The sequence below is a fragment of the Podarcis liolepis genome (assembly GCF_965112155.1).
Source record: "Podarcis liolepis genome assembly, chromosome: 5".
In the NCBI taxonomy this organism is placed as follows: domain Eukaryota; kingdom Metazoa; phylum Chordata; class Lepidosauria; order Squamata; family Lacertidae; genus Podarcis; species Podarcis liolepis.
The window spans coordinates 95719829-95734262 of NC_139556.1; the positions used below are offsets into that span (position 1 = coordinate 95719829).

General features: G+C 45.7%; 2 protein-coding genes across 2 annotated transcripts in view; one reads left to right on the forward strand and one right to left on the reverse strand.

The window, feature by feature from the left end:
• THPO (thrombopoietin) overlaps nucleotides 1–14434 on the reverse strand; it is a 305395-nt gene that overhangs the window by 32551 nt on the left and 258410 nt on the right. The gene's annotated exons all lie outside the window — the stretch shown is intronic.
• The window catches only part of CHRD (chordin), a 50872-nt gene that overhangs the window by 972 nt on the left and 35466 nt on the right, over nucleotides 1–14434 (forward strand). Inside the window, exons 2-4 of the mRNA XM_083504005.1 lie at nucleotides 3332–3435; nucleotides 6789–6915; nucleotides 13871–14017. Coding sequence (XP_083360131.1) covers nucleotides 3332–3435; nucleotides 6789–6915; nucleotides 13871–14017 — 378 coding nt within the window. The remainder of the gene's footprint in view (nucleotides 1–3331; nucleotides 3436–6788; nucleotides 6916–13870; nucleotides 14018–14434) is intronic.

Sequence of the window (14434 nt, forward strand, 5' to 3'; positions counted from 1 at the left end):
TATGTGTGAAAGGGGCCGGCGTGCAACGCGAGGCACCAAACGCAGCAGATGGCACGAATCTGGGTAGGAAGAAAAGTTTCTTGCCCGGCGACCTCACCCCCAAGGCTTTGCCCAGAGCTATTCCACACAAGACACCCACACTCGTTCAGTGTTCTAGACGTGCAGTCCTGGGTGCTGTGAGGTTGCAGGAATGCCAAGCGGGTCGAGGCTCCGCTCAACAGGCATAGCTACGCACAAGTCACAGACTTTCACCTTTGGGGCTCAGTCCTGGAACAGGTGAAGAACTGGCGATTCCCATCAGTTGTCCCTAAGTGGATCCCTGGTGCAGCCCTGATGGATCAGTGGTTGGGAAAATGGGCTCCTTGAGCAGAGAAGGTGGACTTCCCATCAAATTTAAATCTCCAAAAAATTTATTTTTAATCAGGGTGGGAAGGAACGTGGAGGAAAGAAACTGGGGAGGGATCACCAGCAAGGTGATCCCTATTGCAAGGCAGCCTAAGCGGTTGTAACAGTCGGTAGAGCTTCAAACTCTCAATCTCAGGGTCCGGTTTGAGCCTCACGTTTGGCAAAAAGATTCCTGCATTGCAGGGGGTTGGACTAGATGACCCTCAGGGTACCTTCCAACTCTACAATTCTAGGATTCTAACTGAAATGCGTATTTATTTTATTGAGCAAGATTTATATATATCACTTAATCAACAAATCCTGTCCATTAAAATCATTCATTAAAAGTACCAACTGAAAAAAACCACATTAAGATGAAATATATCAACATCCAAATTAATTTCCTTATTTATTCATGTACTTCTTCTCGTTCCATTCCTCTCCTGCCTTGGAAATTTATTTATTTATCTTGTTTATTTAGATTTGTATGTTCCTTGAGGCAGGGACCTGCTGTACTGCTTCTTAATATTATAATTGTTCATCCTCACAACAATCCTGTGAGGTAGGAAGAGGCTGAGAGGCAGTAATTGGTCCAAAGTCACCCAGTGAGCGCCGTGGCCAAGTGGGGATTTGAACCCTAACCCCCCCCAGGTGTGAGTACAGCACTTTAACCACTACACTACACTGTCTTTAATATTAGAGAGCATCTAGTCAACATTTACATAGCAGGTATATAAATTATTAGGTGTTGCCAGAATTTTTGTTGGGGGGGCAGGACTTTTTGGGGGCAGAACTGATGTGATTAGTTAGTTAAGTATTTCTATTGTTCTACTTGATCTGGGGGCAAGGAGCTGCCCTCCTTGTCTACGGCCAGTGCTTTTTTTCTAAAAAAAAAATGTTTAGGGGTACTCTCATTTTCCTACTCATATTGAAATACTGCCCCTCAATGAGGCCAAACGTAGATTCACAAAATGTTTAGGGGTATGTATACCCCTGCACCCACCCCCCGAAAAAAGCACTGTCTATGCCTTTTATGTAAGTAAAGAACTACTTGGAGGAATCTCTGTGTCATCTGCTTTGTCAACCCACTACTTAATAATGCCCGTGTGGCAGGTCTACATAGGCTGCAGGTGGTGGGTTAGGGCACATGGAGGAAGGAATTAGGGTGGATGAGGGTGGATTGGGAACTGCGTGCTTGAGATGTAAAATAGAGAATTTTTGGGAAAGGGGCAATGGTTGGGCCTAGGGCTGAAATCCTGTCCCTGGAAGTGGTGAACCCCATTGAGAATGGGTGGACTTACTTCTGTGTTAAATATGCATAGGAATCCATTGTTAAGTCCGCTCATTATTAAACACACCCTTTGCAACTGGAAGCTCTGGTTCCTAATTCCAAATTGGAGGTGTCTGATCAGTAATGGGTAAATGTACTCCTGTCCATGCCTGCAGTTGCTCTTTTTTCGTTCAACTTTAAACATCTTCATTATAAGTTCAAAAAGTACCGTACATAATTATGTGCGCTAAACATTTTGAGACATAGAGAAAAGAGAGAAAAAGAAAATAGGAGGAACAGAACCCATGTAGAAGAGAAAATAAAGAGGGGGGACCCCCAAAACTATATTTTACAAGGTTGTTATTGTACTTCACCAGATCTTAACCTATTACAGTATTTGCAAGAATGGATTCCAAATATCACTGAATATGACCATGGCAAGTCTGTGTTTATACGCAAATTGTTCATATGTTTCGATTTTGTATAAGTCTTCAAGCCAATAATCATAGAAGGGAGCCACATTTTTATTTTTCCAGCTGATGAATTGGATGCCCGCAGTTGCTTTTTCCTTCACCGCTGCTTTTTTGGCTCTGAGAAGAAGTTTGAAGGTTACAAACTCTGCTGAGTCCTAATTGAACTGGACAGCTCAGTTGGTTAGAGCACGGTGCTCTCCAAGGTTGCAAGTTCGATCCTCGTATGGGACAGCTGCGTATTCCTGCATTGCGGGGGGTTGGACTAGATGACCCATGAGGTCCCTTCCAATTTGACAGTGCTGTGATTCTAAGGAAGCCTTAAGGGCAGGGCTCTGGAGGGCAGGGCAGGTGCTGGAGGTTGCTGGGTGGACCTGGATGAGTCAGCAGACAGACTGTGCTTTTAGTGAACTGATTTATTTGGAGGAGGGGGTGCAGGCAGCTGGAAGACCATGTACATTTCCTGCAGACCTGAGGTGAAGAAGGGCCTCAGAAGCTGATGTCAGGGTCCAGGTTGGTTCATATGGAGAGAGGTGGTCCTTGAGGTATTGCGGTCCTGAGCCATTTATGATGCTGGATGATGGTTTTCAGGTCGGTCTTCCTGTGCTGTGCTTGGTTGGTGCACTTATGAACATTTAACACATATCTAAGACCTCAAAATTCCTATCACAGCTTAAATGGGTTCACATGGAGCTGGAAGGTGCAGGCAGGAGGCTTGCAAGGGCCAGTTAAAAGCATCTCCAGTTAAAAGGATCAGAAGCAGCAGATTTGGGGCTGGATTCAGATTGCTGCTGCCAGTCAGTGCTCAGCTAAGTGGCCCAGTGGCCTGACTCTGGGATAAGACTTTTGAAGGTGATGGAGTTATGTGGAACTGGCAAGATTAACAGCAAAGATTAGAGACAGCAGAATTTGAAGTAGGAGCCACCAGCGTTATTTATTAAGATAAATAGGTTCGAATGGATGTATTGAATATTATACATGAAATATGCATCCTTTAAGGGTAAATATGGAAACCATGGAAATGGGGTACGGTAAGTCAATGGACTGTAATTTAATGGTCTATACCAAATTTATGGTCTGTACCAAAATCTGTTGTTGTTTTTTTGTGCAAAATCAATAAATAGGTGTTTTTAAATAGAGGCAACCTTCATAGAGGCTTTCAGGAGCACTCAAGACTCTTCATCTCCCCCCCCCCCATTTCTTTTAGGCTGCTCTTTCGGTGGCAGATCCTATGCCCTGGAGGACACTTGGCATCCAGACTTGGGCGACCCTTTTGGCATCATGCACTGCGTGGTCTGCTCTTGCGAGCCAGTAAGTGGTTATTTCCAATTCTTTTCTCTCTCTTTTTTTTCCAGATGTGGGAGGGAGTTGCTGCAGAACCCCCGAGCAGGACTGGGGAACCTTCTCCACTGCGGGGGCCACATTCCCTTCTGAGCAACCTTTCGGGGGGGCCACAGAGTACCAGTGGGCGGAGCCAGGGGCCAGAGATGGGCGGAGCTACAATTGGGACTTTCCTCTTGGTGCTGTAGGCTGGTTTCAGCACAAACTCACCTCCCCCCCCCCGCCCTCCACCTATGATGATGATAATAATAATTTTATTATTTATACCCCGCCCATCTGGCTGGGTATCCAAAGCCACTCAGGGCAGCTTACAGTACATATAAAAAATATTGAAACATCAAACATTAAGAACATTCCAATACAGGGCTGCCCCCACTCCCTGGACCGCTACACCTCTGCTTGCAACCCATCGAAGGTATAGTTCTGCCTGTCTGATTATTCCTCCTTAAGTCTCACTGTTGCCCTTTTAATTTAATTTAATTTTAATTTTAAAGAATAATACTTTATTTACAATTCAACAATAACAAAGGAAAAAACCACAGTAGTTGCTACATCAAGTCATTACAATTAACCAATTTTAACAATATATAAATAGTAATAGAAAAATTACATAACATCACTTTTAACTTACTGAACTTTTCATATTACACTTTTATCTCTTTGTCTCTTTCTTAACATATCAAAAAGAGAAAGGCCAAGAAAGGAGGCACAAAAAAGAAAAGAGAAGAGGAAGAAGAAGAAGAGGGGAGAGGGGGAAGGGAAAAAAGGGAAAAGGGAAAACAAAACAAACACATTTGGCTTCTGATTAGACTCATTGTATTATTATTTCTACAATTTTTTCACACACAGTTCCAAGTTATTGTATTTCTTTCTTTGTTTTCGTCAGATATCAAAAAACATTGTATTTGTTGCCCTTTTAGCAGGGAGGAAACTTGGTACCGTGGTAGCTCTGGTTGTTGTTTAGACGTTTAGTCATTTAATTCGTTCCGGAGATCTGTTCTTAACCCGAAACCGTTCTTAACCTGAGGTACCACTTTAGCTAATGGGGCCTCCCGCTGCTGCCGCGCCGCTGCTGCACAATTTCTGTTCTCATCCTGAGGTAAAGTTCTTAACCCAAGGTACTACTTCTGGGTTAGCAGAGTCTGTAATCTGGTGTTTGTAACCGGAGGTGTTTGTCACCCGAGGTACCACTGTATTAGTTGGTTCTGCCTCTCCTCAATGGCTCTGGCGCCACCTGCTGTTGGCCTCCTTGCCTTTCTCCCAGCAAGAACCAGCCGCCGCCACCGCCACTACCTACCCTCGAGCAGAGTCATGTCCCGGAGACAGCCAACTTAAAGACATTGCATGATACCCTGCATTGAACTTGCCTCTTTCCAATCAAGGAACACAGAAAAGCAGAAGGTGGTCTCCTTTGAGAGCAAGCAGCTTTTCCATGCTTTTGGCCGAGTAAGCCTCTCTCTAACCCCCCCCCCCTTTTCATAGGGTGACAATCTGTGCTTCCGGTTCACACTTTAAAACACCTTCAAAATAAATATCTAAGGTCTGCTTTAGGAACTGGAAGTTTAGGAAACTCTGTTCTCTTCCGTATGACAACATCTACTCAGGCACACAAATACTGTACTGAGTGAGTTCCAAACTAGGTGAGACCACAAGAGAGCCATGACCAGATTATCTCCTGTGGGGTTGTTTTTTCAAAAAAAGAAAGAAATTAAAGGTAGATACATTTGAAACAAACCATCTCCCCTCTCTGCATACACACAGCTGCGTTTACCCTGTTTGGGGCAGGGGGGGAAAGCCGGGAAGAGCTCATCCCAGACCTCCCACCTTCATTACTCCCCAAGAGAGGCTCAAAAGTGCATTTAGTCACTCACTTTTAATGTAATGTAGAAAACTGCTTTCTTTTTCTTTCTGTCACACAGGCACATAAATCTCTTAATCGCTTCAAGGTATGTGTAGGAGCCTTGCCTCAGGCCTCTTCTATTGATTCTAAACAGTTTTTAACCTTGTGTTTTACACTGCTGTGACGTGCCATAAAGTCACACCTTCTGGCGAAGGACAGGTTATTAATAACAATAATGATGCTAATTAATGCTAACTCCAGTGATCAGAGAGCTGGGATTTCAGAGTGGGGTTCTGGCTTGCAATTCTGTCATTTGCATGTCTTTTTTGGACAAGGCCCTCACCTAATTCCCCATCAGCTGCAAAACAGGAAATTATAGTATCCTGCAAAATACAGATAGTCTCTCTCTCTCTCTCTCTCTCTCACACACACACACACACTTCAGCTTGTTTATCTATTGGTCTATTTGTTGATTGTTTTCTTTTCAGATTGTATTAAATTATAGTGTTGCTCTTTGGTGATATTTTGCATAAGTTGCCTCGTGCTTCCCCCCCCTTTTTAAAAAAAAAGTGGGGGTGCAAACAAATTCATAAATAACAGGGAGGCTGGGAAAGCAGATCTCATAAACACCGCACTTGCAGGTGCCCTTTATTGAGGAAGTGCCTGTACTTTTGGACACGGTCACATTATTTCCCTTCCGCAATAGCTCAGAATGCTCTGGCACGTCCTTTGCTGCACGATACGCTCCAAGACAATTTCCTGAAGTAAATCTGCCGTCGCTGTTTGTCCCGGCTGCAGGGAGAGGGCAGTGCAGGGGCACAGGATTCACCTCTGGGGCAGTTGGAGAGGCAAGCAGACGGACTGCCTTTGCCCTGTGGTCTGCCCTAGATAGTACAGTGGTACCCCGGGTTACATGCGCTTCAGGTTACATACGCTTCAGGTTACAGACTCCGCTAACCCAGAAATAGTACCTCGGGTTAAGAACTTTGCTTCAGGATGAGAACAGAAATCGTGCTTGTTCTTAACCTGAAGCACCACTTTAGCTAATGGGGCCTCCTGCTGTTGCTGCGCCGCCGGAGCACGATTTCTGTTCTCTTCCTGAAGCAAAGTTCTGCACCTGAAGCACTATTTCTGGGTTAGCGGGGTCTTTAATCTGAAGTGTATGTAACCTGAAGCATATGTAACCCGAGGTACCACTGTACCGTTCCCTGGTCTGAAATTGGAAAGCACCCATAGACAGTAGCATTTTACTATCATAACAGCAGTTGCCTTCTGCTGATGGAGCATGCAACTTTCGGAACTTATCTCTGCATCATAAACTTTTTTTTTAAGAGTTAAGTGAGGCTTCTCTGGAATCGATCATGAGATATGAGGTGCATATTCTGCGAGGTCCAGCACAGATGTGGAAGCACAGCTCGCAATGCATAGCAAATGCCTCAGACGCATGTCCTCCATCATCAGTATTTTCTCTTTCCCTCCACAGCAGAGGAATCGCCGTGGGAAGCCGACAGGCAAAGTCAGCTGTAAGAACATTAAGCACGACTGCCCCACCCCTCCTTGCAGTGATGCCATCCTGCTACCAGGACACTGCTGCAAAACCTGTCCGAAGGGTAAGGGTTGATGGTGATGGTGGTGGTGGGTCCTATGTTTTCCGTGGGGCAGAAGGTAAAGTCAGTTGTCCTCATGGGTTGTGGGCCTCCCTGACACTAGCCAATCTGGCCTTCTCCCATGGCAGATGAATATTTGGGCACCCTCATGAAGTGGGGTGTGAATTCGCCTCAATTTCTAAACCACTTGCCTCACAGAGCCCCCTGGCACTCAGGCGCCAATTTTCCTGTCCAGCCAGCCAGTTTCGTTGGTCAGAGGAGGGTAGTGAATTGAGCACTGGACCTTGACTGGGGAGACCCACCTTGTCCACAAAGCTCACTTGATGACCAGCCACTATCTCTCAGCCTAACTTTTCTCATAAAATTGGAGAGGGGCAGGGGTATGTTTGCCACCCTGACTTGGTAGGCGAAAGCTCAGGATCGAAACATGAAACAAGTAAATAAAGGCAGTCCCCAAGTTTCTTTAGGTTATGCTAATTATATTCAAATCAGCCTAAAAGTGATTCATGAGGACTAGAAACTTCCTCCGTTTTTGGTAGAGAACAGAAGAGAAAGGGCACTCATAATCTTAAGGGCCAACATTATAAGATGCAGAGTTTGTGTATGAAACGCTTCGCTGTAGCAGCTTGTGCAAGATGCATCCTTTCCAGCCTTCGCTGGCAGCAGTCTGAGGACGCACCCTCAAGCCTGTTGCTGCAGGCGACTTCCATTTGAACAGCTACTGTTTTCACGGAGAGGCTTGTGTATCAAATCACTCAGACTGGAGGTGGAAGGGGAGGATATCCGAAGGAACGGATGTGCCCTGGTTTATTCAGTGTGTTGATTTTGTGCATTGAGCCGGGGCCTGCTTCCCCTGTATAGTCTATTTCCCAGTTTGTTTGGGTCTCTCTGGGCATCTGAGAAGAAGGGAGCTTGTCTGTGATCATAACACCCTGAACAACACACCTGCCCCGGCCAGCTCAGCAGAGTTTGTTCTGGGACGGGAGACTGCTTGGGAACACAAGAGGGTTGTACGTTTCACAGGAGTATGAAGGGTGCAGCCTGGTGGGGGCTTCAATGTTGCAAATGGGCCACCGAGATATTGCAAACAGGTTGCTGGTTTTTAAAAAACTTATTTTCCTTGGAAACAGTAACTCTGGATTAAATGGGGGTTAAAATGCGACCTGGAATTTCTGATGACAACAATGTCACAGGGACTGTGCAAGAAAAACCTTACAGGCACGAGGAGCACTGATCCCCACTAATAATAATAATAATAATAATAATAATAATAATAATAATAATAATAATAATAATATTTTATTTTATTTTATTTTATTTTATTTTATTTTATTTTATTTTATTTTATTTTATTTTATTTTATTTTATACCCCATCCATCTGGCTGGCTTTCCCTAGCCACTCTGGGCGACTCCCGGGAGAATAGTAAAAACACGATAAAACATCAAACATTACAAACTTCCCTAAACAGGGCTGCCTTCAGATGTCTTCTAAAAGTCAGATAGTTGTTTTTCCCTTTGACATCTGATGGGAGGTCGTTCCACAGGGCAGGCACCACTACTGAGAAGGCCCTCTGCCTGGTTCCCTGTAACTTCGCTTCTCGCAGTGAGGTAACCAGCAGAAGACTCTCGGAAGAGGACCTCATTGCCCATATAGAAGCTCACTGGGTCTTGCTTTCTTAGAAAGCTCACTGGGTCTTTTTTTCTTTCCATCCTGAGTGCGAGTTCCAGACCAGCTAGTGGCAGGCAAGCTCCTCCTATCTCAGGTACAAAGCAGAAAATTGGAGATTCCATGATCACCCATGCCTAGCCCCATGAGCCCCAAAGCCCCCTCTTGTGCACCTACCTATGCCTATTCTCTCCTTCACCTCCTGCCCACCCCCACCCCCCAGTTCCACCCCTCACTTACCCCATTTATCAGACACTTCAGCAGGTGGGACTGGGAAATGTGTGGTCGCACTGGTGTCGTTGGGTGACACTCCCATCCTCCTTGCCTGTCAGCTCTGCTGGCTGGGTCTGATGGGAGTTTGTGAGTCCAGCACCATCTGGAGGGGCAACCCACCCCTGAAGTCAGTCAAAGGAAGGGATGGGAGTCGTGCCTCTCTGGAAAACACATTTTTCATAGGATAATAGAACAATTGAATTGTTGAGTTGGGAGGGACCTCCATGGGTCATCTAGCCCAGGCATAGGCAAACTCGCCTCTCCAGATGTTTTGGGACTACAACTCCCATCATCCCTAGCTAACAGGACCATTGGTCAGGGATAATGGGAGTTGTAGTTCCAAAACATCTGGAGGGCCAAGTTTGCCTGCCACTAGCTGGTCTGGAACTCGCACCCAGGATGAAGGGGGAAAAAAGAGTTATAGCCAAAGTAAGACCCAGGGAGCTTCTAGATGGGCAATGAGGTCCTCTTCCAAGAGTCTTCTGCTGGTTCCATCACTGCGAGAAGCAAAGTTACAACCCCCTGCAATGCAGGAATCTCAACACAATGTCTCCCATTCAATTTGAAACCATAATGGCCCCTGCTTAGCTTTGCAAACGTGCTAGCAGTTTCATTGCTGCATTTTGGGTTGTGCTTCTCACCTGGCATTTGAGGTCAGCATATTTTAAGCCCCGGGAGCGATTTCCCCAAGCCTAGAACTATGAATCTCTGCAAAAAGGCAGTCCCTTGGCAGAGGACGGCTATTGTGTCTCTCCATGCCTTTCTTGGGTGCTCTCTGGTCTGGCCAGTGAATGGACCTTTACTCTTTCTTACCCTGCTGGACTATCCCTCCTCCTCCCAAGTAACTTTTCTGCTCAAAGTAGCCCCCCCCAAAAAAAAAAAATTGGCAGAAATTTCAGGTAGATGGATTTGGGAAACGTTCTCATGTGCAAGTTAGTCTGAACGGGTTGGAAATATTGGCTGCTATTCAGAGCCAGGTCTCTCTCTGTGTTTTGCCACCTCAGAAGAGGCAGGATAAGAGGGCCTTGCGCAAGGCAGTATCCCAAGCCCCACTAATATCTTGCACAGGATTTTGAGATTCACGGTCAGTTTGCATGGGGAGCTGGCCGCTCCCGAAGCAGCAGAGAGCCTGGAGAGAATTGTGTCACCTCGTCCACTTCCCGCTCTGATGGAAGTCGTCCTGTTGTTGCTCCGTTCCTAAGTGATTTGCACAAACACAATTAACTTTGTCCCAACAAGAATTACATAATAACAGCTTTTGTGCAGATTCTTTCCCAAGTAGCACACAGACAAGCTCTCCTTGCCAAGAAGCCGTTTCCAACTGGGCTGGCTGATTATCACAACCTGCTAAGGGTGGCGGATAACCCTCTGGCATCATGCCAAGGGCTCTCCGTTGATTTCTATGGGACTTTCTCTGGCTTGAAATCAAAAGGGTTTTTAGATCAGCTGTTGTGCAGATCAGGGTGTAAATGGAAGAAGGGAGCAGGGGACCAGTGCTTGCAAGGACCACAGGTCATATGGGAAACTGGGACCCCCTCTGAGTCAAGGGTCTTTTCTGGATCTGTCAGTCAGTATTAGAAACTGTGCAGCAACGTAAAGGAAGCATAAATTCTCAGAGGGAACAAAGAGATGAACTCTGGACTCAGACAAAATTCCACTGTGCATCTTCCCCAAGGTGAAATTTTCTCTACTAGGTACAGTCATACCTCGGGTTACAGATGCTTCAGGTTGCATTTTTTCGGGTTGTGGACCACCGAAACCCAGAAGTACCGGAACGGGTTACTTCCAGGTTTCGGCGGTGGCACATGTGCATAATCACTAAATCACACTTTGCGCATGTGCAGACGAGCTGCTGCAGGTTGCAGACGTTGCGGCTTGTGAACGTGCATCCCTGCACGGATCACATTCGCAACCTGAGCGTCCACTGTATATATCTATACAGTGGTACCTTGGTTTTAAGAACAGTCTGGTTTAAGAACGATTCGGTTTATAAACTCCGCAAAACTGGAAATAGTGTCTGGTTTGAGAACTTTACCTCCATCTAAGAACGGAAGCCGAACGGTTGAAGGGCACCGGCGGGGGAGCCCTCATTAGGGAAAGTGCACCTCAGTTTATGAATGGTTTTGGTTTAAGAACAGACTTCCGGAATGGATTAAGTTTGTAAACCAAAGTATCACCGCATCTATATTGGGGTAGGGCATCACATGAATCTCAGCTAGTGTTTGCCATGCATGAGCAATGGGCACACAGAATTGCAGATTTGGAAGGGATCCCTGGGGATCATCAAGTCCAACCCCCCTGTGATATGGAGCTTTGCCACCTGTGGGACAGCTAAAGCCGTGTAGGTCTCATGCATTTACTTATACACAAGGGATTTTCATGCCAGATCCTGGTTTTCTGCAAAAATGTCTCTGTTCATCATAACTATATTCCGCCAGTTTGACTAAAAGAGGCCTCAAGGCTGCTCAGAATTTAAAATCAACGAAGTATTCAGGTGATATTGGAGGGGGCTATGCAAAAAGAAGGGGAATAAATGTTTGCTCATCAGACACTAGTTGTAATGCTTCTCTTTGCTTTTTAGAACTATTCTCCCACTGTAGCAACATGGCATGATACCATACTGTGCTCTGACTTCATGACAACACCATGTAGCTGATCAGATTTGGCTACATGGTGATGTTGCAAAGACAGCTCAGAGCGATGGCACAAAACATTACCCTCGCTCTGATTAGGCTTCCCGAAAATAAAACATAATCAATCAGATGTGGCAGCGTAGTAATGCCGCAGTGCCAAAGCAGAGGGAAGACAGTGTTTCCTGGCCTCATGCGGGAGTAGAATCATAGAATCATAGAATCATAGAGTTGGAAGAGACCACAAGGGCCATCGAGTCCAACCCCCTGCCAAGCAGGAACCACCATCAGAGCACTCCTGACATATGGTTGTCAAGCCTCTGCTTAAAGAGTAGCTAAAAAGGAAAGGATGGCTTCAAGTAGCAACAGGGAGGGACATTGCTGCCACTGCCTGAACCTCAACCTGGTGGCACAGAATTGGCAAGCAAAGTGTGAACAGGGGAGTTTTTAGTAAAACTATTTGACTTCCATGTGGCATAGCTCAGTTACATACACGTCAAGCTCTAGCAATATTAAATGATTTTGCACCTTTCCTACCACTTCCAAGCCTCCAACAGAATAAACAAGTTGGGCAGGCTTCTCTTGGAAGGGCATTCCAACAAGCAAGGTGCCACCACAGAAAAAGCCCTGCTTCTAAGAGTCGGACGAGGAAGCAATTTGAGGTGAAGACTGTGATATGAGGATGGGCAGCACAGGTAATGGAACGGCCCCATTACCTTTTTGACACAGCAAAGTTTCTACAAGTTGATTTTATCACAGGGTGAATATTTCGCTTGTTTGCACGCAAGGGACTCCCGGCGAAAGTGAAGCTTTGTCCCGAGATGGTTAATTGCACAAGGAGTTCTTGCTGTCCTGGTGGCCGAATGATCACTGTGGTCTGGGGACATGCCTCAGCAAACAGTTTACGAAATGACCACCCAGATGCACATTTGAGTAAATAAAAAGCACATTTGGGCAGCATTCATGATCGCATGTGGATGCCATAAATCTTTGCGTTTCTGTCGCAGAGCATCTTAGCTCCCACACCAGCCTTGCTGTGCTCAGAATTAGCAAAATTCCATGAATACGAGCAAAGTTGGGAGATCCAATTCCTGGGTATTTTGCCAGGGACATTCAAGATGTAAGCTCCAATTTTCAGTTCTATATCCAAGGCAAAACATGACATGGTGGGACTGCCACGTTTGTTCGTTCATGTCTGCCCTCTTGTTCCTTGGACTGAAATGGGTGGTGATGTCTTATGGAATGTGGAAAGGGACATTGTCACTGGGGGGTGTCAAATGCTGCCATTACCCCCACCCCCTTTCAGGCCGTTGTTATAATTTGTATAGGAAAGCATATATAAATAAATGCCGCCAGACTGAGAAAACCTTATTTTGGTTTGGTTGAGAGAGAGACACTGCGTTAATGCAAATCCCTAAACTAAGGTAGCTTCCATAGGGCCCTTCAGACACTGTTGGACTACAACTCCCATAATCCCTGACCATTGGGCATGATGGCCTGGGGCCAATGGGAGCTTGAGTCCAACAAGATCTGAAGGCCCAACACATTTTGGCCAACACCGAGAGATCTGCCTCACCCTATTCTTCTTCTTTTTAAAGTTTTAGACATCCAGGGAAAAACCTGTTTTATATGCCCAAGCTTTTAACTGAATTGTCATATGTGGATGGTTTACTTATTTTGTGGCAGCTGGTTTTTGTCTACAACTTTACTTCTGCCCTTACTTATCTTAATATTTCATGCTGTTTTAATTTTTGTATTGGATTTAACAGTGGAGTGTTTTTATTATTACACTTGATGCTTTGGGAAACGTGCCTGCGTTGAAAAGTGGCCCGTGTGTTTTAGCAATAAATGAAGAGAAATGGAATAAAACTTGCCTCAGGTGACAGATTTTGGGCTCCACAGCTAGTGGCGAATGGCCAGCTGTATCATCTGTTCTTATTATTGCGGTGCTTCAGCGTATGGGAAGCACCATTTTGGCTTATCGTTTTGTTTACCTCAGAGGCCAAAATGTCTTCATCTAGCCCTGAAATTGGGGCACTTTCCTACATGGAGATAATGTAGAGGGGAAATGACATTTAAAGATGCCGAAGGTGGAATTTCCCACAATGCCTCTGGCACCGGGGCACTGTGATAAATTAAAATGGGAGTTAGACCCATCTGCCTGGTGCTGTTTTCAGGTGCTGCTATATGCTACCAGGTAAGTTTCTCAGGGAGGAGAGGACCCACCAAAGGCTACTTTTCCTAGGGCTATCTCGAACTCAGAGCTGGCCCTGACCAGGAGCAAGAAAGGGGAAGGGGGCATTGCAAGATGAATCAAAGTGTGTTTCTGTATTTGTCTACTTTCTGTGATGCCAAAAAATCCTTTGCTTCCTGTCATCCATCATGCAGCCGCTCCCAGCATCCCAGAGAAGAGACCTGAGCCTCTGTTCGACAACTTTGAGTACTTTCAGGATAAGGAAGATGACTTACATAGGAATTACAATGACCGCGCCTACCTAAGTTCTGAGGATTTGGTCCGAGATGACAGCCGCATAGGTATGGTCTAGGTGGGGTGGGTGGGGAGGGAACACAGAAACCAACTTTCTGATTTTCTTTCTTTCTTTTTAAAAAACAGCGACCAGGTTTCTAGTCCTCATGTCTGCAGGTGTGTCTGTATGCAGTGGAAGCTGGTGCTCTAGGGCTAATGGGACGCAGCCCTCCCAAGAATAATGTCAAGCAAAAAAGAAAGAAAAGAAATTGCCCCCCAAGTATCAAAGCCACATACTCGGTCCCACTTTTGTTTGAAGTCAGGGACACTCTGCAAACATTCGTATCAATCTATCGTCCTATGGAAAATCAGGCCTTTGCAGCACTCAGCCGAAAAGCCATGTGGCAGATTGGACCGCACTTCAAGGCAGCCCCGCTATGAAGGCTTCTACTCCCATCTGTAGTTCGGAGTCTCACCAGCATCCA